The 25,980-nt window shown below is 43.7% G+C and overlaps 2 protein-coding genes across 2 annotated transcripts in view; one reads left to right on the forward strand and one right to left on the reverse strand.

Moving 5' to 3' along the window:
- On the forward strand, window positions 1-3,489 carry tnni1c (troponin I, skeletal, slow c; the record flags this gene model as incomplete). Its single annotated transcript, XM_084168670.1, is given in 8 exon segments — window positions 1-62; window positions 257-299; window positions 625-666; window positions 1,834-1,875; window positions 2,039-2,170; window positions 2,760-2,849; window positions 3,032-3,214; window positions 3,391-3,489. Coding segments are annotated over 8 exon segments (693 nt in total).
- A 13,623-nt stretch (window positions 3,490-17,112) lies between these two features.
- Window positions 17,113-25,980, reverse strand: part of b4galnt3b (beta-1,4-N-acetyl-galactosaminyl transferase 3b) — a 37,260-nt gene continuing 28,392 nt past the window's right edge. The window contains exons 4-20 of the mRNA XM_084168794.1: window positions 23,873-23,968; window positions 23,687-23,777; window positions 23,252-23,352; window positions 23,065-23,132; window positions 22,420-22,498; window positions 22,256-22,322; window positions 21,976-22,128; window positions 21,789-21,898; window positions 21,604-21,704; window positions 21,285-21,352; window positions 19,823-21,182; window positions 19,485-19,744; window positions 19,235-19,388; window positions 18,656-18,728; window positions 18,379-18,532; window positions 18,149-18,275; window positions 17,113-18,032 (exon numbers count right to left, since the gene is read on the reverse strand). Of these exons, the coding sequence (XP_084024920.1) occupies window positions 17,921-18,032; window positions 18,149-18,275; window positions 18,379-18,532; window positions 18,656-18,728; window positions 19,235-19,388; window positions 19,485-19,744; window positions 19,823-21,182; window positions 21,285-21,352; window positions 21,604-21,704; window positions 21,789-21,898; window positions 21,976-22,128; window positions 22,256-22,322; window positions 22,420-22,498; window positions 23,065-23,132; window positions 23,252-23,352; window positions 23,687-23,777; window positions 23,873-23,968 (3,174 nt within the window). The 3' untranslated portion in view covers window positions 17,113-17,920. The remainder of the gene's footprint in view (window positions 18,033-18,148; window positions 18,276-18,378; window positions 18,533-18,655; window positions 18,729-19,234; window positions 19,389-19,484; window positions 19,745-19,822; window positions 21,183-21,284; window positions 21,353-21,603; window positions 21,705-21,788; window positions 21,899-21,975; window positions 22,129-22,255; window positions 22,323-22,419; window positions 22,499-23,064; window positions 23,133-23,251; window positions 23,353-23,686; window positions 23,778-23,872; window positions 23,969-25,980) is intronic.

The raw sequence follows: 25,980 nt of genomic DNA on the forward strand, positions 1-25,980 counted from the left end.
ATGCCTACATGCTTGCATAAAAGCCTTCAGTCCAAAAGAGAGCACCTAACAGTGCAAAACAGGTAGGAGAACATCAGTAGAGGATTTAGTAATTATTATCAATCAAGCAGTCTTATTATTGAGTTGGAAAATGAATTGTACTGATTGGTGGCTAGTTAACGTTAATTTATCATACTCATACCATGAGGGGTTTATGCCTCAACTGTAGTTTTTCAGGGATGTCTCTTTCTGACTATATGTCTCTGATACTAAACAGACTGCTCTCTCTCTCTCTCAAAGGTTCAACAATGGCTGATGAGTAAGTATTGCTTTTTAGAATGTTGTCACATAGGCAGTGTTTATTCAGTCCTAAATAGCTCATTTGTCATATTGAAATGAATGTTTTGTTCAGAAGTGAGTGATGTCCATGCATTCATATGTCTGTCTGTCTGTCTGTGTATCTGTCTGTCTGTCTGTGTGGGTTGGTGGCTTTCTGTCTCTCCCTCCTTAAACTCTAAATGGCCATTGCAGTGATGTAAGTTTTTCGTTAACTCTTTTGAAGTAAATCAAAATTAAATGTTTTGATATGTGTGTGTACTGACTGTGTGTGTGTGTGTGTGTGTGTGTGTGTGTGTGTGTTCTCAGAATGCCCCCATGCCCATGGCTCCGAAGGTCGAACACACCAAGGTAGATCTAATGTAATAATTGTCCATCTGTTACAATGGAAATGTGTCTGGAACTCTGCTCCCAACACAACACACAAAGCGCTCCCAACACATCTACAGGTGTTATCAATATCAATGTTAACTCTCCTCTCTTGTTTTACCTCTCTTGTTTTATTTTCAGGGAAAGGTATGACAGGTGTGGGTAGGACTGAGTGGGGTATGCCAGTCATAGAGAGTTTGGCTAATTTTAGAGCTGGATGCCATCTTGCTGCCTCTGAACATTCTATTAATCCAGTCTTAACAAGTATTTGCATTATAATTTTTGCAGTTCAGTTAGCTAGCTTTGTGTAGTTAACATAATAAAATAATATGTGAACTGCTAGGCCACTATTGCCCAGGAGGAAGCAAAATGGCTGCTGTTGAATTATGCTTTTTGGTTGAAACCGCTATGGCCAATCTCTCTATGTTTATGGCTCTGGGATAGACCTGTGTGGGGTAGGGCAGTAGGAATGTGTGGGGTAAGGCCATTGCTCTCAAATATAATGCGTACCGGAACCTACATATAGAGTACCGGCACCCAAAATGAGTACTGGCACCTATTTCAGTCCACCTCAAGCACTGGGTAGGACTGAAGGAATGTGTGGGGTAGGGTTGTGTGGGGTAGGGTTTTGAGGGGTAGGGTTGAGTGGGGTAAAAATGCATGGGGTAGGGTTTTGTGGGTTAAGTCCGTGTGGGTAAGGATTATTGGGGTAGGGTTGTGTGGGGTAGGGTTGTGTGGGATAGAGTTATGTGGGTTAGGGTTGTATATACAGTATTACACTCTTAGAAAAAAAGGTGCTATTTCGAACGGAAAATGGTTATTCGGCTGTCCCCATAGGAGAACCCTTTAAAGAACCCCTTTTGGTTCCAGGTAGAACCCCTTTGGGTTCCATGTAGAACCCTTTCCACGCCGGGTTCTACATGGAACCCAAAAGAGTTCTACCTTGAACCGAAAAAAGTTTGACCTGGAACCAAAAAGGCAGGTCTATTTAAGGAGCAATACCACATATTCCAACTGTTTTGAAAACAAGCAAACTTCTACACTGGCTTCATATAGATGTGGGCCAAATCTAGGACCTTGGAACAGAATGTCACACCCACAACTATTAAACACTATTGTTTAAATTGAATTGATTTGTTTTATTTTCAGCCCAAGTCCAAGATCTCATCCTCCCGCAAGGTGTCACTGAAGGTAACACATGCAAGCATGGACGCACACACACGCACACGCACGCACACACACACACACAAAAGCACCATCTCCTCCACACCGTCAAGCTGCCCATAACAGCTGACACAGAGTAACAGACACACACACCACCTCTCTCCGACCTCCGTTCGTCTACCCCCACCAGACCCTCCTGTTGTCACGTGCATTGGAGGAGCTGGAGGCAGAGAAACAAGCCAGAGAGGAGGAGAAGGTTCGCTACCTGGGGGAGCAGCTCCCGCCCCTGCAGGTGTCTGGCCTGTCCTTGGAGGAGCTGCAGGTGAGTGACAGACACTACAACACATCTGGGAGGAGCATGAAGAACTACAGACTACAGAGGTACTTTACCATTAGAAATAAGGGCTACCTTCCGAGTGGCTCAGCGGTCTAAGGCACTGCATTGCAGTGCTTGAGGCGTCGCTACAGACCCGGGTTTGATTCCAGGCTGTCTCATAGCCGGCCGTGACCGGGAGACCCATGAGGTGGCGCACAATTGGCCTAGCGTCGTCCGGGTTAGGGGAGGGTTTGGCCGGCCGGGACTTCCTTGTCCCATCGCGACCTAACGACTCCTTGTGGCGGGCCGGATACCTGCAAGCTGACTTCGGTCGCCAGCTGGTGCGGCTGACTTCCGGGTTAAGCGAGCAGTGTGTCAAGAAGCAGTGCGGCTTGGCAGGGTCGTGTTTCGGAGGACGCATGGCTCTCGACCTTCGCCTCTCCCTAGTCTGTAGGGGAGTGGCAGCGATGGGACAAGACTGTAACTACCAATTGGATATCACGAAATTGGGGAGAAAAAAGGTGTAGAAGTACCACAAAAAAATTAAACATAAAATAAGGGCTAAATGTATACTGTGTGTGTGTGTGTGTTGTAGAAACTGTGTAAGCAGCTCCATGCCAGGATTGACCAAGTGGATGAGGAGCGCTACGACTGTGAGGCCAAAGTCTACAAGAACGGCAAAGACGTATGAAACCACTTAACATTTTAAGACACCTACAGTACTACACACATTCACACTTATTTAAACAAACATCAATCATCCATCATGTAATTGATCATCATCATTTTATTAGTTTAATGTCAGGGACCATGTACAACAAATATTGTACCAGATCTGAAATCATCTGATCCCTCTCCCCACTGCAGATCCATGAGTTGAAGCTGAAGGTGATGGACATGGGGGGTAAGTTTAAGAAGCCAGCTCTGAGGAAGGTCAGAGTGTCAGCAGAAGAGATGATGAGAGCACTGCTGGGCACCAAACACAAAGAACACATGGACCTCCGATCCAACCTCAAGTCTGTCAAGAAAGAGGACATCAAACAGGAAAAGGTGAGCAAATTAACCTACAAACAGACAGACAGACATATAGGCAGACATAGAATACAGACACAGACAAGCAAAACTGGGATCTAACAATAAGCTAGCTGATTAATTGATTCTGGCCAGCTAGGACTGGTTTGATGCGGTTATTTCTGGTCTGATGTGGTCTTGTTTGCCCCCGGCAGGAGGGAAACCTGGAAGTGGGAGACTGGAGGAAGAACGTGGAGGCCATGTCTGGCATGGAGGGCAGGAAGAAGATGTTCGATGCTGGCGGTGGCCAATAAGAAGGTTCCTCAGGACATGGGGGCGGGGACACTGACTTCCATGACACTGAGAAGTAAAAAAATGTAGGAGAGAGAAGAGAGGAAAGAGAGTGGAGATAGTGGGAGGGACTGGGAAAACCCCTGTGTCTCTGACTGAACTAAACTAAAGGTGCACAACTCAGGTCCTAAACCAGGGCTTTTAGACACCACACGTCACACTTCTGAGTCTCTATGTCAACGGTATTGCTGCTGTAGAGTTCATGTTGCCTGCTGCAGATTAGAGCATCAAATCACTACTGTATTTAGTCTAACCAATGTTTTCTCAAGTAGTATAATTTTTTTAAATCAAGTTAAGTTTAAGGAATGTGAATATACTAAACTGCCCAATGTTATTGTTATTTGTAAAAAGTCATAAACTTGTAAATAGTAATTGTGTTCTATTTGACTTAGCCTACACATACTGACTTGTCTGTAGTATCATAGCCAAATGAAATTACATAACCCAAAAACAGATTAAATATCACTGTAATTCAAAAACCGAAGATTGTATGTATGAATGTTTGACAGCCAGTTGCACAACATGCTATAGCACCACTATTATAGACTACTGTACATAATGAGGTGTTTTACTATATTATCAACATAGTAGATTTACACCTGTGGTATCTCATGAGTCAACAAAACAATTAGATGCTTAATGTTCTATTTTATGAATTGACTATTTCAATATAACTTTGACACAGTGATGAAGGTACTCTGCATATACCACCACGCAGACAGCTGACAGCATATATCAGTGTGTGGAATGGGATGACCTTGTCCCCAGACATCCTGACAGTAAAAAGGCAGAGGCAGCGTGTTAACCTCTGACCCAGGATATACTTAGCATCTGTTCCTTCCAAGAATTCATTCCACTCTGACAATAAACAATAAACGCCTCACAGACACATCACAGGCGACCTAAAGTATGACATCACTGAACGACCTCGGAGTGACAGGTGAAAGTTGAGATTGAGGGATGGAATCAGAAACACCTCAGGCATGCATTAAACTGAGGCCACCAGAGGTGGAACACAGGTGTGTGTGTGTGTGTGTGTGTATGTGTCTGTGCGTGTTGGCTCGCTCGCTCTTTTTGTGTGTATATGTACAGATTTAAAAAAATACTTGCTCACTCAGAATACTTTTTTTGCACATTTGTGCAACCAAACTTCAAACAAACGTATTATAACATCATGTTGGATTAAAAAGTAGGAACATCAAACTGTAAACTCTCTCTTTATTTATTGCTAAGATGAAAGTAGACCCATTCAGCTGCTCTGACTGAGTGTATATTGTCGCATTCAGCTGCTCTGACTGAGTGTATATTGTCGCATTCAGCTGCTCTGACTGAGTGTATATTGTCGCATTCAGCTGCTCTGACTGAGTGTGAATTGTCGCATTCAGCTGCTCTGACTGAGTGTATATTGTCGCATTCAGTGTAGTTTTAGACTATTTAGACTATTTACTAGTTCGATATCAGCAATATTTCACAATAAAGAGTTTATGCATTGGCACAACAATACAAATCTTTGCACAAAAACAAGAAAAGCCTTGTTCAATAACAACTAATTCACCACAATCTACTGATCTAAAGTGCTAAACTCATTATGTACAGAAGCAGTGGCCAGGTATATGTTTTATTTGATTCAGTGTAGTTTTACACATACTGTGGGGAGAACAAGCATTTGATACACTGCCGATTTTGCAGGTTTTCCTACTTACAAAGCATGTAGAGGTCTGTCATTTTTATCATAGGTACACTTCAACTGTGAGAGATGAAATCTAAAAATCCAGAAAATCACAATGTATGATTTTTAAGTAATTAATTTGTATTTTATTGCATGACATAAGTATTTGATCACCTACCAACCAGTAAGAATTCCGGCTCTCACAGACCTGTTAGTTTTTCTTTAAGAAGCCCTCCTGTTCTCCACTCATTACCTGTAATAACTGCACCTGTTTGAACTCATTACCTGTATAAAAGACCCCTGTCCACACACTCAATCAAACAGACTCCAACCTCTCCACAATGGCCAAGACCAGAGAGCTGTGTAAGGACATCAGGGATAAAATTGTAGACCTGCACACGGCTGGGATGGGCTACAGGACAATAGGCAAGCAGCTTGGTGAGAAGGCAACTACTGTTGGCGCAATTATTAGAAAATGGAAGAAGTTCAAGATGACGGTCAATCACCCTCGGTCTGGGGCTCCATGCAAGATCTCACCTCGTGGGGCATCAATGATCATGAGGAAGGTGAGGGATCAGCCCAGAACTACACGGCAGGACCTGGTCAATGACCTGAAGAGAGCTGGGACCACAGTCTCAAAGAAAACCATTAGTAACACACTACGCCGTCATCGATTAAAATCCTGCAGGGCACGCAAGGTCCCCCTGCTCAAGCCAGCGCATGTCCAGGCCCATCTGAAGTTTGCCAATGACCATCTGGATGATCCAGAGGAGGAATGGGAGAAGGTCATGTGGTCTGATGAGACAAAAATAGAGTTTTTTAGTCTAAACTCCACTCGCCGTGTTTGGAGGAAGAAGAAGGCTGAGTACAACCCCAAGAACACCATCCCTACTGTGAAGCATGGAGGTGGAAACATCATTCTTTGGGGATGCTTTTCTGCAAAGGGGACAGGACGACTGCACCGTATTGAGGGGAGGATGGATGGGACCATGTATCGCGAGATCTTGGCCAACAACCTCCTTTCCTCAGTAAGAGCATTGAAGATGGGTCGTGGCTGGGTCTTCCAGCATGACAACGACCGGAAACACACAGCCAGGGCAACTAAGGAGTGGCTCCGTAAGAAGCATCTCAAGGTCCTGGAGTGGCCTAGCCAGTCTCCAGACCTGAACCCAATAGAAAATCTTTGGAGGGAGCTGAAAGTCCGTATTGCCCAGCGACAGCCCCGAAACCTGAAGGATCTGGAGAAGGTCTGTATGGAGGAGTGGGCCAAAATCCCTGCTGCAGTGTGTGCAAACCTGGTCAAGACCTACAGGAAATGTATGATCTCTGTAATTGCAAACAAAGGTTTCTGTACCAAATATTAAGTTCTGCTTTTCTGATGTATCAAATACTTATGTCATGCAATAAAATGCAGATTAATTACTTAAAAATCATACAATGTGATTTTCTGGATCAAAAATTACAGACCTCTACATGCTTTGTAAGTAGGAAAACCTGCAAAATCGGCAGTGTATCAAATACTTGTTCTCCCCACTGTATCTGAAGTGTACAGGACAGTTCCATACAAGTTAACATTAGCATTTTCTTTACTTGTGAATTCCATTACTTTTAGTGGCTACTCAATACTCTTTTAGCAGGAAATAATTCATATGAAATACACAAGCATATTAATTAAACATAAAAATGAGTAGCTAGCTAACATTGTAGAAAATATTCATCAGTTAGGTCAGTCAGTGTCTCTCTGAGCCTGTGTTGGAGGCACAGGTGAGCAACCTCTCCAGCCACACTCTGCAGCTCCATGTTCCTGTCTGCAGGACGCAGCATGGCCCTCAGGCTGGCCCAGAACCCCCTGCACTTCTGCTCCTCCACCGGCCACTCCTGGTAGTTCTGCTGCTGCTGCAGGAGTCATGCAGTGCTGTTCCATCTAGTTTGGCAGATGAAAAACACCTGCAGAGGGAGGGCCAGTCCTCTAGTAACGTTTTGTCGAAACTGGTCACAAACTAGTACAAATCACAGTCCCAGGTAAAAGGGTTGTTTCCTGCTTTGCGTTTCCTCAGATTGGGCAGTCCTATGAATGACTCTTGGTGGAAGGAGTTGATGTTGTTGTGGTCCAGGTGTAGCTCTTCCAAGGATGGTAAGTAAAGGTTTTGAGGCATTCTGGTAATTTTGTTTGAACTCAGAGACCGCTCAGGTTCATCAGAGGCAGGAATACATTGTGAATGAGACTCTATCCCTGTCTGTGATAAGTTAAGACTTCTTTACCTAAATAGTGTTTGAGGTGAGAGGGTCAAGAAGGCTTCTCCTTTAACTCAATTCTGTCTGGGCTTAAGTCCAGTAACTCTAGACACTTCATCTGATGGGTTTGGTTGGTGATAGCATAGAGTTTCCTAAACCAGTTTTTTCTCAGGATGAGTTCTCTGAGCCCTGGGAATATAGGGTTGTGTTCACACTCAAAATTCCACAACCCTTCGGTCTGTAGGACCTGTTTAGAGGTCCAACACCTGCAGGTTTGGCAGGCCTGAAATCAGACCGCAGAGCATGAAGTTCATAGCCGTCCCTGAGATCCTCAGCTTTACCAGACCTGAGATCAGACTACGATTGATATATGTAGATATATACAGTACCAGTCAATGGTTTGGACACACCTACTCATTCAAGGGTTTTTCTTTATTTTTTACTATTTTCTACATTGTAGGATAATAGTGAAGACATCAAAACTATGAAATAACACATATGGAATCATGTAGTAACCAAAAAAGTGTTAAACAAATCAAAATATATTTTATATGAGATTCTTCAAAGTAGCCACCCTTTGCCTTGATGACAGATTTGTATACTCTTAGCATTCTCTCAACCAGCTTCATGAGGTAGTCACCTGGAATGCATTTCAATTAACAGGTGTGCCTTGTTAAAAGTTAATTTGTGGAATTTCTTTCCTTCTTAATGCTTTTGAGCCAATCAGTTGTGTTGTGACAAGTTAGGGGTGGTATACAGAAGATAGCCCTATTTGCTAAAAGACCAAAACCATATTATGGCTCAAATAAGCAAAGAGAAATGGCAGTCCATCATTACCTTAAGACATGAAGGTCAGTCAATCCGGAAAATGTCGAGAACTTTGAAAATGTCTTCAAGTGCAGTCGCAAAAACCATCAAGCGCTATGATGAAACTGGCTCTCATGAGGACCACCACAGGAAAGGAAGGCCCAGAGTTACCTCTGCTGCAGAGGATAAGTTCATTAGAGTTACCAGCCTCAGAAATTGCAGCCCAAATAAATGCTTCACAGAGTTCAAGTAACAGACACATCTCAACATCAACTGTTCAGAGGAGACTGCGTGAAATCAGGCCTTAATGGTTGAGTTGCTGCAAAGAAACCACTACTAAAGGACACCAATAAGAAGAAGAGATTTGCTTGGGCCAAGAAACACGAGCAATGGACATTAGACCGGTGGCTATGAAGAACCTAAAATCTAAAATATATCTTGATTTGTTTAACACTTTTTTGGGCACTACATGATTCCATATGTGTTATTTCATAGTTTTGATGTCTTCACTATTATTCTACAATGTAGAAAATAGTAAAAATAAAGTAAAACCATTGCATGAGTAGGTGTGTCCAAACTTTTGACTGGTACTGTATATTTGGTATACACCATAACCGTTGTATAGGTTGTCCAATGTGAGGTATCTTACAGTACTAGTTCTGTTGAACCCTTGGATGCTGTTGATCTGGATCCCCTCTGGAGTGTCTTGTGAGTAGTTTAAGTCTCAACTGAAGATTGGATGCCGCTGATGAGCGCCATTGTTGCAAAAGAGCTTGATATTTTGAAGTCTCTGAAGGTGAGTTCTCTCAGGTTGCTGATGTTTCTCAGTTCCTCTAATGGATCCACAGAGAGGTTGCAGAGGTTTGGGTTCACTATGGTCATGTTCACAATGGTGGGTGTGTGAATATCTTGCAGGATGTCCTGCAGTGCTCTGGGTGTTTTACAGAAGGACATGTTGAGAGTCAGCTCTTGCAGTGATGACAGTTGAGATAAAGAACCAGGCTGGTATTGGTCCATCTCGGCCCCAGAGCTCAGCTGCAGTGTCTTTAGGGGGACTGATTGTAGAGAAGAGAAATCAGCTTAGTTAGAGACGTGGCCCCTCGACTTCCTAGATATAGGGAGGAGAGGCTCTGAAGGCTTCCATAGCTGAGGCCCAGGCTGTACGACTGGTAGAGGTTCTCTAACAGGTCCAGGATCCTGAGGGCAGGCAGGGACCCCAGATCAGGGACAGTGACCAGGCCATTGGAGGACAGGTCTAACATCTGCATCCTGGGGTTGCGGTGGAAGGTGTGAGCTGGGATGGAGGCCAAGCGGCTGTGGCAGAGGCTGATGATACAGAGTGCAGGCAGGCTGAGCAGGTCTCCACTCTATATGGAGGAAATGCTGTTGAAGGAGAGATCCAGAGAGTGTGTGTCTGCTGGCAGGGAAGAGGGTACCTGGGAGAGGTTGTGGTGGGAGAGATCCGTGCTGTCTCTGGTGATGCAACACTGCACCACAGGCTCCCTGGGAGCTCCACATGACCATTCATCCACAGCCAGCAACAGCAGTAGAGCCAGGAGAGGAGTGGAGGAGCAGCCTTCCATCCTGACCACGCACCTCTCTGAGTCTGAGCCCACTCACGTGTCTCTCCTGGCTTTATACTGTCATGCCACCACACCTCACCATCTGGACAGGTTAAAACCTCTTAGTCCCCTGTTTAGGGGCCCTGCGTGGTTCTGGTACCGGTTCAGACCGACATTTCCACTTATAGATTTGTGGACGACATTGTATATCGAAATGGCTTGCATTGAGCGATAGCCCTGATTCCCACGAACACAGTAGTATATATTTTTTTTAATCTGAAACCACTTGAAGCTGGGATGTCCCTCCTAGTGGTTTCTAGATATCGATTTATAGCCATTCATTTAAAATAATTCATAGATTTGGGTGTGCAAAGCTCTTGGAGAGACTTACCCAGAAAAACTCACAGCTGTAATTGCTGCCAAAGATGATTCTAACATGTATTGATTCAGGGGTGTGAATACTTATGTAAATGAATATATTTCAGTATTTCATTTTAAATACATTTGCAAAAATGTCTAAAAACATGTTTTCACTTTGTCATTATGGGGTGTTGTGTGTGTTTTTATTTTATCCATTTTTAATTCAGGTTGTAACAATAAAATGTGGAATAAATCAAGGGGTATTAATACTTTCTGAAGGCACTGTATATCAAGGCCTTTATGTACCAAAGTGTTTGGGAATTATGCAATCTTTTCATTCAGACCAACTTTTGTTGTTTCTCTGACTGACTAACTAAGAGATTTAAATATCATGGCTGACTCAGATGGATATCTTAGTGGGACAGGATGCTTTGTGGGTTTTAACTGATAAGAGAGAAACTCCGTGCTAGATTATGAGTGCTACTAGTGCTGCTTTACCATACTATCCCATCTCTCTCTGTTTCATGGTTTTGAACTTTTTACGGTTTTGGTGCCAGTCCTTCTTTCTCAGGGATAGTTGTACTACTCCACTGCCTTAATTAATCTGAAGAATAAAATGTCCATGATAAAGTTGTTTGTGTGCCGTTCACATTCCACTGATGTAGCTACAGTAGTATTATCTCCATGCAGATATTCATATGACTGATTTAAGATGGAGCAAGCCACATATGTAAAGATTAAGACTCAAGGATACTTTTTAGTTAATGAATATTCCTTAACATAATTGAGGACCATAAGTGATCCGCCCTATAGAGAAATTATCAAGAATAATTGGTCATCGGACAAATCAGTCTGAAAGAAACAGTGTGGTGTACTTGCTTAAATCAGTCAGTCAGTGTCCCTGAGCTTGCGTGTTTGAGGTAAAGTTTAGCGACCTCTCCAGCTATCCTCTGCAGCTCCATGTTCCTGTCAGAACACCCTGCACTTCTGCCGGCCACTCCAGGTAGGTCTGCTGCTGCAGGAGCGTCCGCAAGAACTTCTTGGGCAGGGAATCGGTGGGGATGGGCTCCAGTAAAACAAACACCAGCGAGTCCTGCTGTGCACACAGGGCTTGGTGCTGCGCGAAGAACAACTCGTAGTTACACCACACGCTCCGCACAAAGTTCTGACACATCACAGAGTATTATCTGCATGGACATAATACTACTGTAGCTAAAGTAAGGGAATGTGAACGCAACACAAATTGTACAATATTTTCCCTTATTCTATTCAAAATTCTTCAAGCTCTGTCAAATTAGTTGTTGATAATTGCTAGACAGCCATTTAAGCCTTTCCATAGATTTAAGCCGATTTAAGTCAAAAGTGTAACTAGGCCACTCAGGAATATTCAATGTCGACTTGGTAAGCAACTCCAGTGTTTATTTGGCCTTGTGTTTTAGGTTATTGTCTGTTTTATTATTTAATTTGTCTCCCAGTGTCTGTTGGAAAGCAGACTGAACCAGGTTTTCCTCTAGGATTTTGCCTATGCTTAGCTCTACTCCGTTTCTTTTTATCGTAAAAAACTCCCTAGTCCTTGCCGATGACAAGCATACCCATAACATGATGCAGCCACCACCATGCTTGAAAATATGAAGAGTGGTACTCAGTGATGTGTTGTATTTGCCCCAAATATAATGCTTTGTATTCAGGACATAAAGTTCATTTCTTTGCCACATTTCTTGCAGTTTTACTTTAGTGCCTTATTGCAAACAGGATGCATTTTTATTCTGTACAGGCTTCCTTCTTTTCACTCTGTCATTTAGGTTAGTATTGTAGAGTAACTACAATGTTGTTGATCCATCCTCAGTTCTCTTATCACAGCCATTAAACTCTGAAACTGTTTTAAAGTCACCATTGGCCTCAAGGTGAAATCCCTGAGCGGTTTCCTTCCTCTCCGGCAACTCAGTTAGGAAGGTTGCCTGTATATATGTAGTCACTAGGTGTATTGATACACCATCCAAAGTGTCATTAATAACTTCACCATGCTCAAAGGGATATTCAATGTCAGCTTTTTTTTTTTTTTTTACACCCATCTACCAGTAGGTACCCTTCTTTGAGAGGCATTGGAAAACCTTCCTGGTCTTTGTGGTTAAATCTGTGTTTGAAATTCACTGCTCGACTGAGGGACCTTACAGATAATTGTATGTGTGGGGTACAGAGATGAGGTAGTCATTAAAAAATAATGTTAAACACTATTATTGCACACAGAGTCCATCCGACTTATCATGTGAATTTTTACTCCTGAACTTATTTAGGCTTCACATAACAAAGAGGGTTGAATACCTATTGGCTCAAGACATGTTTATTTTTGTTTTAGGGGATTATGACAAGTGATATCTTAATTATTGTAAGAAATGTATGATGCTCATTTGCCTGCTTCTCTACTCTTTTGTTAGAAAACCATTACAGAGCTCCCAAGACTGGAATGTACAACACAACAGAAAGGGAGAGAGTAGACACTAGACAGAAGGTAGAAACAGCTGCCATGAGTCTGACTTCAGTAACAAAAAGGTCAGATATATATATACACAATGTCTTGTGATACTCCCAATCACATTGTGAAATGGAACACAAAATGTAGCATTTTTAAAGGGGCAGCGCAGTCAAAAACATGATTTTCCAGTTTTATTTTCACACAAAGGTCAAAATAACACTCTGAAATTGTGAAAATTATGATACTTTTTGTGTAAGAGCAGTTTGAAAGAAAATGCCTGGAATTCCAGCCTGTTCAGGTGGGAATGGCGCTTTTGGCCCAGATCCTGACATCACAATCTGATCAGATTATTCTGACCAATGACCAGTCATATTTTATTTGCATATGTATCCTCCTACTTTTAAGAGGTAAGCGGGGTAGGCTCTAGAGTCTAGATGATCCAATTCGCCAATTAGGGTTGTTTATGTAAATACAGCGGCTTGCAAAAGTATTCATCCACCCTTGGCATTTTTCCTATTTTGTTGCCTTACAACCTGGAATTAAAATTGAGTTTTTTGGGGGTTTGTATCATTTGATTTAGACAACATGCCTACCACTTTGAAGATGCAAAATATTTTTTGGTGTTAAACATACAAGAAATAAGACAAAAAAACTTTTTGAAAATTTGAGCATGCATAACTATTCACCCCCCAAAGTCAATAATTTGTAGAGCCACCTTTTGCAGCAATTACAGCTGCAAGTCTCTTGGGGTATGTCTCTATAAGCTTGGCACATCTAGCCACTGGGATTTTTGCCCATTCTTCAAGGCAAAACTGCTCCAGCTCCTTCAAGTTGGATGGGTTCTGCTGGTGTACAGCAATCTTTAAGTCATACCACAGATTCTCAATTGGATTGAGGTCTGGGCTTTGACTAGGCCATTCCATTACATTTAAATGTTTCCCCTTAAACCACTCAAGTGTTGTTTTAGCAGTATGCTTAGGGTCATTGTCCTGCTGGAAGGTCAACCGCCGTCCCATCTCAAATCTCTGGAAGACAAACAGGTTGCCCTCTAGAATTTCCCTGTATTTAGCGCCATCCATCATTCCTTAAATTCTGACCAGTTTCCCAGTCCCTACCGATGAAAAACACAGCATGATGCTGCCACCACCATGCTTCACTGTGGGGATGGTGTTCTCGGGGTGATGAGAGGTGTTGGGTTTGCGCCAGACATAGCGTTTTCCTTGATGGCCAAAAACCTCAATTTTAGACTCATCTGACCAGAGTACCTTCTTTCATATGTTTGGGGAGTCTCCCACAATTGCCTTTTGGCGAACACCAAACGTGTTTGCTTATTTTGTTCTTTAAGCAATGGCTTTTTTCTGGCCACTCTATCGTAAAGCCCAGCTCTGTGGAGTGTACGGCTTAAAGTGGTCCTATGGACAGATACTCCAATCTCCGCTGTGGAGCTTTGTTGTCTCTCTGATTAATGCCCTCCTTGCCTGGTCCGTGAGTTTTGGTGGGCGGCCCTCTCTTGGCAGGTTTGTTGTGGTGCCATATTCTTTCAATTTTTTTATAATGGATTTAAAATGGTGCTCCGTGCGATCATCAAAGTTTCTGATATTTTTTTATAACCCAACCCTGATCTGTACTTCTCCACAACTTTGTCCCTGACCTGTTTGGAGAGCTCCTTGGTCTTCATGGTGCCGCTTGCTTGGTGGTGCCCCTTGCTTAGTGGTGTTGCAGACTCTGGGGCCTTTCAGAACAGGTGTATATATACTGAGATCATGTAACAGATCATGTGATCCTTAGATTGCACACAGGTGAACTTTATTTAACTAATTATGTGACTTCCGAAGGTAATTGGTTGCACCAGATCTTATTTAGGGGCTTCATAGCAAAGGGGGTGAATACATATGCAAGCACCACTTTTCCGTTATTTATTTTTTAGAATTTTTTGAGACACGTTATTTTTTTCATTTCACCTCACCAATTTGGACTATTTTGTGTATGTCCATTACATGAAATCCAAATAAAAATCAATTTAAATTACAGATTGTAATGCAACAAAATAGGAAAAATGCCAAGGTGGATGAAAACTTTTGCAAGGCACTGTATATTTACATTTGTATCAACACACTCAGGGAAATAAATGATACAAATATATTTGGAGTTATTTTCATGAAATAAACAGTGATTTATTAGACATACAGTGATTATTTAAAAATCAAATGTAAAAGACTACATGGGGGCTTTAACTGACATGTTCAGGTAGTATTTCCCCATTTCAAAAGTGTTCCAGTTTTGTATCAACTGAACAACACCCAGCTTTCGGCGGAGCTGTAAAGAAGGCACGGTGTAACATAAAAAAATAGTTCACTTGCTCAAGGGGTTGGGTGTGGGATCCTCTTAAGTATAATCCATAGAAAATTAAATAGACAGCGCTCCGAAGGATACATGCAATAGGCACAATGTGACATCCAAGCGTCAGTAATACAGTGGGGGAAAAAAAGTATTTAGTCAGCCACCAATTGTGCAAGTTCTCCCACTTAAAAAGATGAGAGAGGCCTGTAATTTTCATCGTTGGTACACGTTAACTATGACAGACAAAATGAGAGAGAAAAAATCCAGAAAATCACATTGTAGGATTTTTTATGAATTTAATTGCAAATTATGGTGGAAAATAAGTATTTGGTCAATAAAAGTTTCTCAATACTTTGTTATATACCCTTTGTTAGCAATGACACAGGTCAAACGTTTTCTGTAAGTCTTCACAAGGTTTTCACACACTGTTGCTGGTATTTTGGCCCATTCCTCCATGCAGATCTCCTCTAGAGCAGTGATGTTTTGGGGCTGTCGCTGGGCAACACGGACTTTCAACTCCCTCCAAAGATGTTCTATGGGGTTGAGATCTGGAGACTGGCTAGGCCACTCCAGGACCTTGAAATGCTTCTTACGAAGCCACTCCTTCGTTGCCCGGGCGGTGTGTTTGGGATCATTGTCATGCTGAAAGACCCAGCCACGTTTAATCTTCAATGCCCTTGCTGATGGAAGGAGGTTTTCACTCAAAATCTCACGATACATGGCCCCATTCATTCTTTCCTTTACACGGATCAGTCGTCCTGGTCCCTTTGCAGAAAAACAGCCCCAAAGCATGATGTTTCCACCCCCATGCTTCACAGTAGGTATGGTGTTCTTTGGATGCAACTCAGCATTCTTTGTCCTCCAAACACGACGAGTTTAGTTTTTACCAAAAAGTTATATTTTGGTTTCATCTGACCATATGACATTCTCCCAATCCTCTTCTGGATCATCCAAATGCACTCTAGCAAACTTCAGACGGGCCTGGACATGTACTGGCTTAAGCAGGGGGACCCGTCTGGCACTGCAGGATTTGAGTCCCTGGCGGCGTAGTGTGTTACTGATGGTAGGCTTTGTTACTTTGGTCCCAGCTCTCTGCAGGTCATTCACTAGGTCCCCCGTGTGGTTCTGGGATTTTTGCTCACCGTTCTTGTGATCATTTTGACCCCACGGGGTGAGATCTTGCGTGGAGCCCCAGATCGAGGGAGATTATCAGTGGTCTTGTATGTCTTCCATTTCCTAATAATTGCTCCCACAGTTGATTTCTTCAAACCAAGCTGCTTACCTATTGCAGATTCAGTCTTCCCAGCCTGGTGCAGGTCTACAATTTTGTTTCTGATGTCCTTTGACAGCTCTTTGGTCTTGGCCATAGTGGAGTTTGGAGTGTGACTGTTTGAGGTTGTGGACAGGTGTCTTTTATACTGATAACAAGTTCAAACAGGTGCCATTAATACAGGTAACAAGTGGAGGACAGAGGAGCCTCTTAAAGAAGAAGTTACAGGTCTGTGAGAGCCAGAAATCTTGCTTGTTTGTAGGTGACCAAATGTCTGTCATTGTTGACATGTACCTATGATGAAAATTACAGGCCTCTCTCATCTTTTTAAGTGGGAGAACTTGCACAATTGGTGGCTGACTAAATCCTTTTTCCCCACTGTATGTAGTAGAGCTCTACAGTAGTAGAGCTATGGAGCAGGCACTCAGGTGAATACAGCGGGCTTCATAATGCACATCGCATATTAAGGGATATATCCCCATCCAGTACAGTAACCTTGCCTGAATAATAGTCACTATCAGAAATGATCCCCCTTTTCATGTCTTAACTAATTATATTAATAAAACAATGTTTTACACCAAAAATTTACTATCACACTAGTACCGTAACTTTGGTGCATTTTTCATTGTCAATAAATAAGCTAGACCCTGATTACATACAAATGCTGTATGATCCATGATGTTTAACATGATGTGTGTGTGTGTGTATTGTCTCTGTCTTTGGTTAGGCAGCCCAGGAGGGTTCAGCCTAGTTCATCAGTATCAGTGACCAGAGCAGATCATCACTGCTCCCAGTTTTCTTCTTAGTCTCCTCACGCTACCAAAGACACATCTGTCATTGTCTAGCCAAAGGATAATATCCACACTGTTTGGAAAAGGTTTACATTTTTACTACAACAGTATCTCCCTAGAACAGGATCATCAGTAGTGTGTTGTTAGAATACAGTAAATCAGTAGTATCATGTTTAAATAGAGTACCCAGTAGTGTTTGTCCCACCTTTTCTCAAATCCGGTTCTTGAGATCTGTAGCACTGCTGGTTTTCATACTGTATTTCCTCTCCAACTAGGATCTGATTCAGATGCAGGTTGTTATTTATTGTCATGAGTCTTGCCCTGGAGGCAGCTCTACAGAGTGGCACAAGACATAAAATCTGTTTTTAAACCCAACCCCAACCTTAACCCTAACCTTAACCACACTGCTAACCCTAATGCCTAACCGTAACTTTTTTTTAACCATGCATTTTTAAGATACAGACAATTTGCAGCTGGCCCATCTTGCGGAAACAGCTCAGTTCTGCCTCCAGGGCAAGATTCATGACAATAAACATCAACCTGTGAATCAGACCTGGGACACTAGGTGAGTGACTCGCTGGCCAACCAGCAGTACTGCGGACCTCCATGTTCAGATTTGAGTACCTCTGCACTAGTGTCTTTTTCCAGGACAATCTGTATAATGTTGTGTTCCATCATCACGACACCCTCAAACCTTTTGAGTGACAGGAGATATCACCCAATGGTGTCAGGAATCTCCTCTGTCCTGCCCTCTAGTTAACCGGTCGACAGCTGTAAATGGTTGATGCGAGGAATGGGGACATTAAAGTGTGGCAGTTTCCTTGCACCCCCGGATGCGTCGTCGTAGGTTACGGCTACATCATTGTACGTTTTGGCTGTGTTGTGGGTTACGTGCCGCTGCGTTGGGTGCGTCTGTTCCACATGCCACGCTTAGAGTGGTAGTGATGCAGGAAGTTCCTCATGTAGATACGCTCCACCTCCAGACCTGACTGCAGAACCCTGAGACACAGAGCACAGGAGAGCAACATAATTCCTATTAATGATCAGATTGACAGAGCAGGCATGAGCAACAGAACACACACAAACATGCACCAAACAACCATAGACAGACAAACCTGTCCAGCAGCTCCCAGTCCTCTCCGCCCCAGCGGTCAGTGAAGTCATGTGTGTTCATGCCTCCTGCTGCATCCAAGTCAGACTTATAGATCCCCAGCAGACCAAACCCATTCACCTCCCAGTAACCTGGAACACACAGAGAGAGAGAGAGAAAGAGCGAGAGAGAGACGTGTGAAAGCGTGTGTGGGTTTGTGTGTATGTGCACATGCTTGTGTGTGTGTGTGTGTACCTCTGGGCTCCCTGGGCGTAGCCCCACAGTCCAGTCTCATGACGATAGGAGCGAAGGCCATGTGTCCCTCCACACAGTGTTTCCTGACTGAGTCGATGATGGAGGGGGGGAAGTGGATGTGAAGGTCACACAGAAACACTATACTGTGCTCATTCTGGGGAGGAAGTGAGAATATTCATGCCCATTTCATGAAACTCAGTTGATGTATGGAACACAAAACAAGACACACCCACTGTTTGTCACATAGTGATGATGTCACTGATCATGTCACACTCACAGTGATGAGGTCGATGCCGGCCTGTAGACCTGCGGAACGCTCAAAGTTCCCACTCAGCTTCAAGTACTGGTACCTGGTACACAGAGGCAAGTTATCAGAGGTGAAAGTAAGCCGTACGGTTCAAACATTAGCCTATCACAATAATTAAAACAAAGATGCCAACAACACTGTAGGATATTACACCATAATTTATTATTGCCGCATCTCAGCCAAATGAAAAATTAGCGAATGGACTTGAAAATGGGTGATATATGCTCTAAAATGCAGTGGGGTTTCATCTCTGCGACAATAAAAATTTGAAATGTTATCAAGGCATAGATGAATGTCCGAGACTGAGACAACAGTGGACGACGCATCAACCTTAACTCAATCCAGCCTAGAATTGACTTAATTCTCGAATGTCATTATACTTTTTGGTGTTTTGTAACAGTTGTCTCTTTCCATTACTGTTTGGATGCTGGAATTATTATAGAGAGTGGAAGAATGTGCACAGGTAGCCTACGGGAGCCTTTTAGGTGATTTGTTGACATAATATTTTTATAATTTATTGTGCAATGAAATGCCACACACTCTGCGTACCTGTGCAGGGTGGATGCCTTTAGTGTTGTCTCTATGTCCATGTCAGTGCTATTGTAGTCAGTGATGATTAGGTTGAAGTTGGGGTCGCCAGTGGTCTGGTACAGACCCTCCATGTCAACTATCAGCTGCTGCACCCAGCGGGCCTGGTTCTTTACTGACACACACACACACACACACACACACAGGAATAAACCAATATATCACCATACAACAGTAGGAGAGTAGCAATAGGGTGTGTGTTTGTGTGTACCTGGTACTATGAAGTGGACAGTGGCAGTCGGGTTCCAGTGAAAACCTACAGGGTTGCATAGAAACATTTCAGGGGCAGGGTGAAGGGGCGGGAGTCCCCTGGGGCGAGATAGTCTGTGGCGAATCAGAGCATAGATGTAGTGTGACAGGCGAAGGTATTGGCCATTCACATCCCTCAGCTCCAGCTCCAGGAAGTACCTGCTGCCCTGAGCCCCGTCCACTCTCCTCTCAACGTTCAGCACACGCACCAGGGTGAAACGCCTAGGGAGGGAGGGACAGGGTTAACACACACACACACTTCCACAAACACATATACTGTACACACACACACACACTGACCCATGGTGTCTGTGGTTGAGTTTGTCCATGAAGGCCTTTACGACAGGCAGAGCGTCTCTAGGGCGGAGCAGCAGGTTACCAGACACGTTACAGCGGAGGTCTATCCAATCAGACCGCATCGCTTGGAGGTCGACAGGGGTTACCTGGAATGTCTGAGCCCAGTTCACCTCAGGGTCAAACACTGGTGGAGGGGTGGAGTCATAAGACAGGCCGTCCCCCTCTTCAGAGTCTCCCTCAAGACCCCATAAAGACTCACTCACACCCACCTCCTCACCCTCTCTCTCCCCCACTCTCTCACCACCTCCCCCTCTGTCAACCCCTTCAACCAGACGGTTCATCCCTCTGACCACGCCAGGGGGCAGATCCCCGTAGAGTGTGTTGTCATAGTCAGATTTCGGTCGTGACTTTATCTGTGGCTGTGCTCGGAGGATGATATCTGTCTCTAGGACCTGGACTCTCTTCCTGGTCACAGTTTCTTCGTGGTCCAACTTAATTAGGGGTGGTTTAACCTCAGGCAGTCGAGTGGTCAACTGTTTGGTAACCGCTGACCACAGCTCTAGTGTACGGTTAACAAGTCTCCACCCTCGACCGACCCTGATGGACCAATTAGTGACAGTGGGAGATGGGCGGTCCTGCAGGGGATTGGGTGCTGCGTTAGCCCGACCCCTCGGACCAGGCTGTTGAACATGCTGGTGCCTCCCTTGCAACTGGGGAAGCCAAACTTCTGGTCTATATCCGTCTGCTAGTCCGTCTCCCTCTACTGGTCCGTCTCGGTCTATTGTCAGGTTCTGGTCTAGTTTTGGTGGTGCAGGTAAAATCTTTAACCCGGCTGAGTTCTGTTCTGCTGGTCTCTCTCTTGGTCTGGGTTGTTTTCGGTCTGCTGGTCCCATATCTTCTCTGTCTGCTGGCTTCCCTCCTGGTTTCTGTTCCCCTGCTCTGGACTTCACTGGTCTGAGCTGTTCTGCTGGTCTTTCTGCTAGTCTCAGCTGTTCTGCTGGTGTAGTCTGTAGAGATGTATGTGACCCAGGACCAGGGGGGATCTCTAACCCATCCTGTTCTGTTGCTCTGGTCTGGACTACTGCTTGCTGCTCTACTACAGCTGCTGCATTCGTTTCTCTCCTCTTCCTCCTCCTCCTCTTCTTGTATGTGAGAGTATCAGACATGTGTCTGTGTGTAGGTGCCCTGTCGGCCTGTGGCAATGAGAAGAGTTTGCGTCGTCGTCTCTGAGCGTAATCGTCATAGTCGTCTCCATAGTCAGGAGGGGCGTGGTCTTTCTTCCTAGCCCCTCCCACATTTGGAGGAGCCTCGCCATCTAACCCCTCCTCTGGGACCGCCTTTCTCCTCCTCAAGATGCCAACAACTACCAAACACACAGACAGAGAAGAGTGTTAAAATAAAACGAAGGCCGACCCACGACAGTTCATATACTTTTTAACCGAAGAACAATGTGTGTGTCTCCTACCTCTGGCTCGGCTCTCTCCCTCCTGCCCCTCTGGCTCATCCAGCCTCATGTACCTGGAAAACCCATACCTAGAGAGTGGAGATAAGGAGGGGGGTAGAGAGGGAATGTTCTCATCATCTCTCTCTAACACCATTATCCATAACTTCAGTGATAGCACGTTGCCCTCTGCTGGTTGGTAATGGTAATGACCTCATACAGGATAAGCCACTGCTCAGACCAGAGCCATAGAGAGGTTACACATTTCACTGTCAGTTCTACTTAATAACAATACAAACACTCTCCCTTTCCCTCTCCCAGCCCCTCTCCCTCCCCTCCTCACCTGTCCAGGTATAGAGGACTGTCGTGGTAGAAGCAGGTGTTGTCTGTCTCCATGTGTGTGAGCCGTGTGTAGTCGTTGGGATAGATGTAGGACATGTGGACCTGGAAACACACAAACAACATGGTAATAACACGCTCATTTCTGTTAGTTATAGGGATTCAAGGTGTAATATTTACGGTACTTACAAACTGCAGGCCCTGGTATCGCAGCAGAGGGAAACCTTTGATGATGTAGCTGGGTTTATAGGAGCAGTCAGGTAACACACCTTGTAGGAACCTACTGTCTAAGGCAGGGACTACACACACACACACAGAGTTGTTATTTGTTCAAGCTAACGACTGTAGTGTTGTGTGTGAGAGTGTAAGGTCTTACTCTGGTAGAGGGTGTCGCGTGGGTCGACTCTCAGCATGTCGGCTGCGGGCTGGTTGCTCAGCTGGTTGTCGGGCTGTTTACTAGACGAGCGGGTGTGACTAGCAGCCGTTTGGGGTACATGAGTGATGTCACTCATCCTCAGAGCAGACTCATCTGTACACACACACACACATCTGAAATACATGTCTGAAATAACGGTTAGGTAGTTAAAATTAGTTAGAAATATTGGATAGCTAGTGTGTGTGTGTGTGTGTGTGTGTGTGTGTGTGTGTGTACTCACTGCTGTAGAGGGATATGTACTTGGAGCTGATGACTGTAAACCTTAGACCCTCCTGGTTCAGCTGCCACTGTGTCAAAACAAATACACACACACACTTAATACTACTGCCCAGATGCGCACACACACACACAGAGAGGAAAGAGTAGAGAAGAGGGGAAACTCACCGCCACCTCTATGTGGTCTGTTCCTCTGTCGTTCTGTTTATGGATGATCTCAAAGAAGTACCTCCTCTGAACTGACAGCCTGCAGAACACACACAATGCTAGTTTCTGATAGGTGGTTGTAGATGCCTGTCATGTTATGCCCCTTAACCGTCAATGCCTTTCTCCCTCCCCCTTCCAAAGCTACCTCTCCCTCCTTCCACTCTCCTGCCTATACCTGACTATCACCTCCTTTAACCTCTCTCGCTCCCTGTCCCCCTCCCTCCCTCTTTCTACACTACCCCTCTCTAGCATGTGGTCCATGCTTGATTATGGTTGTTGTGACAGATTCCTTTGTCAGGATCAAACCCATGTCTCCCTGCACCATCCATCATTGTTCATACACACACACACACACACACCTCAGAGGTGTGTTTGTTTGTGCATTTGTGAATGTGTGTGTTCATCCTGGCTCAGTGCCATAGCTCCAAGGCACCAAAAGAAGAAATAACAACCTCTGCTAAAAATAACTCTCAGCCCTGTGTTTGGGTGCATTTTCAGTTATTCATTTGAGACAAATAGATTCATACAGAATTTTGTTACCCCCCAAACTTCTGCAATCATATCCTTCACTAATACACACACCCACACAGTGTTTAGCCGACTCACCTAACTGGTCTGGATGTCTGACTGGCGTACTTCCCAAACTCACCAGGAGCCGTCCACGCCATACCAGTCTGAAAAACACCACACATAGTCAGAGAGCTGCCAGAACCCCAAATAAACACACTCATTACAGTCACTGTAGCCATCTCAGGTATGCAGGTCCAAACAGACACACACACTCAGAGCCCACCTTGCCGATCCAGGCCAGTAGCTGCAGGTTGAGTGGAGAGTTATCCCGGCTCAGCCAGAACTCAGAGTTATCATCAGAGCTCACCGCAAACACAAACTCACCTGGAACAAACAGACACACAGAGATGACAAATCTTGACAGATAATTATTTGAATTAGGTGTTCCCTGTGGTTCAGTCGCCCTGTGTCATGTAAAGTTGTCAGACCTGATCGTATATCTGAATGGCTGTCTTACTGCACCAAACACAGTTGTTAAAAGCCTTGGGGCATGGAACATAATTACAAATAATTTATTTGTAGACTGCAAATTGACTGCAAGAAGCCCAAACAGATATAATATTTGACTAAAACAATCATTTCAAACCTTGCTTACATGTGTATACGATCACATATATCTGGGAAAACTTTGGAACAGATTTCCAAAATAAAACAATACCGTCGGTATAGGGGTGGAGATAGCCAAAGATCCTGAGGCCGTAGTTCGTCCATCTGGGAGAAACAGCCAGCTTCTTTACTGTGGTTCTAGACTAGAGGAGAGAGTGAGAAAGTAATGGGTGTAGGCTTCAGTTGAACTATGGCATGTCATGTGTATATGTTGGCTGGGGAACTGTGTGTGACTCACGTGTGGGTAAAGCGGGTAATGCAGGTTTTTGCGGAGCTGAGCTGTAGAGCTGCCACACCAGTCCTCAAAGATATGGAGATTAGCCTGACCCTTATACTGGGGGGGGAGAACACATGACAGTGTGACACCATAAAACACTCCCTCTCTCCATCACACGCACAAGACAGACAGATATCTGAGCTGTGTGAGTGAGTGCGTTTGTGTGTGTGTGAATTAAGCAGGTCAGATCCAAAGCCTCTCGAAGAGAGGAGCTGTCCTCAGTTAACAGCAGAGATGCTAATGATTAGTCATTAGCTTGGTGGCTTAGAATGTTAGCTTGGTGGCTACAGTCAGTTAGCTTGGTGGCAACTAGTCCCAATGTGGCCATGATATTCACTCCCTGGACAGCAGGGCCACGCATTATTACATCGACGGAAACTAAACATCCCTAGTCTGTCATGAATGTAGGATAAAATTATATTTGAACTTACTCTACCAATTGTCAGTGGAGTAGAACAAAGTTGCTAAAACACGTGACAAAATGGAGAAAGGACGGTGGGATGTGAATGGCCAGCCGGGCGAATGGCTGGAGCGTTTGGTAGAAAAATAAGAAAGGTAAGGCTGAGAAGGAAGCCGTATTGATATGTGAAATTTCTGACATACTCATCTATTTTTAATGTGAAGCTCTTTGAGTTGTCTGACAAATTGCACGATTGTGATTGGTTTGAAAAATCTGTAAGGAGTAGTTCAAACAATACAGTTACTAGTTTTACATTTGGTGAACTGAGTGTACAAAACATTAGAAAATATATAAGTATATTTTCTTTCTTTCTTAATTTCCCCTAACCCTACCACCCCTCCTCTAATTGGAGTAAACTAATGAAATATATTTTCCTTTATTAATTTTCCCCTAACCCTACCACCCCTCCCCTAATTGGAGTAAACTAATGGACAACAATACTTAGGCTTCTACTTCCAGCTTACATACTATATAAATTTTACAGACACTGTATATTTTACGAGTTATCGCTTTTAGATTTTTAGTCCCATCCTTCAGCTATCCTCAACTCTTCCCATCTATCTCTGAAAACCATCCAGTTTTGATTCTAAATTAAATTTATTTTTTAACTGTGCTGTTTCACAAAAGGTCTGAACCTTTCCATTCTCATAGTTTCTACAGATCCTAAATTAAATATGAACATTTTTACTAAGAGTATTATTATAGTATTGATAGATTGACTATGGCTTTATAAGTCACCCAGCAATGCTATTTTATAAGTTAGCTCCAGGTAAACGTTGCAATTCTTTGCCATTCCTGAACCTGCGACCAGAAACAACCTACATATGGGCAGTACCAAAACAAGTAATCTAATGATTCGGTCTCTGCGCAGCTAAATCTGCAGAGCTGGGATGGTTGTATCCCCCATATGCATAACATTCTATTGGTTGCAAGAATTTTGTATAATAATTTAAATTGAAAAACGAAGTTTTCAATCCGTTGTTGTTTTGTGTATTAGTTCATAAACTATGTGCCATGGAAGCGGCACATCGAACATTTCTTCCCAACTATTTTGCAACCTGTATGGTGCAGCTGTCAATTTTGTACGTCAATTTTTAGGTCCTTAAATGAAACTGATATACTTATTTTATTTTTTTTCACAATTTTCTTTAACCAATTTTGGTCTTTAATGGAGGGCCGACAGACAAGTTCCTTACATTATCACACTTCCACTTCCACTTGCCTCCTCCATTTTTTGCGGTAATGCTGCAATCAGTTGGATATAATTTTGGATAGAGCAGACATTTCCATATACACCGAACAAAAATATAAACGCAAAATGTAAAGTGTTGGTCCCATGTTTCATGAGCTAAAATAACAGATTCCCAAACATGTTCCATACGCACAAAAAGCAAATTTCTCTCAAATTGTGTGCACACATTTGTTTACATCCCTGTTAGTGAGCATTTATCCTTTGCCAAGATAATCCATCCACCTGACAGGTGTGACATACAGTGGGGGAAAAAAAGTATTTAGTCAGCCACCAATTGTGCAAGTTCTCCCACTTAAAAAGATGAGAGAGGCCTGTAATTTTCATCATAGGTACACATCAACTATGACAGACAAATTG

The sequence above is a fragment of the Coregonus lavaretus genome (assembly GCF_964263955.1).
Source record: "Coregonus lavaretus genome assembly, chromosome: 9".
NCBI classification, from domain to species: domain Eukaryota; kingdom Metazoa; phylum Chordata; class Actinopteri; order Salmoniformes; family Salmonidae; genus Coregonus; species Coregonus lavaretus.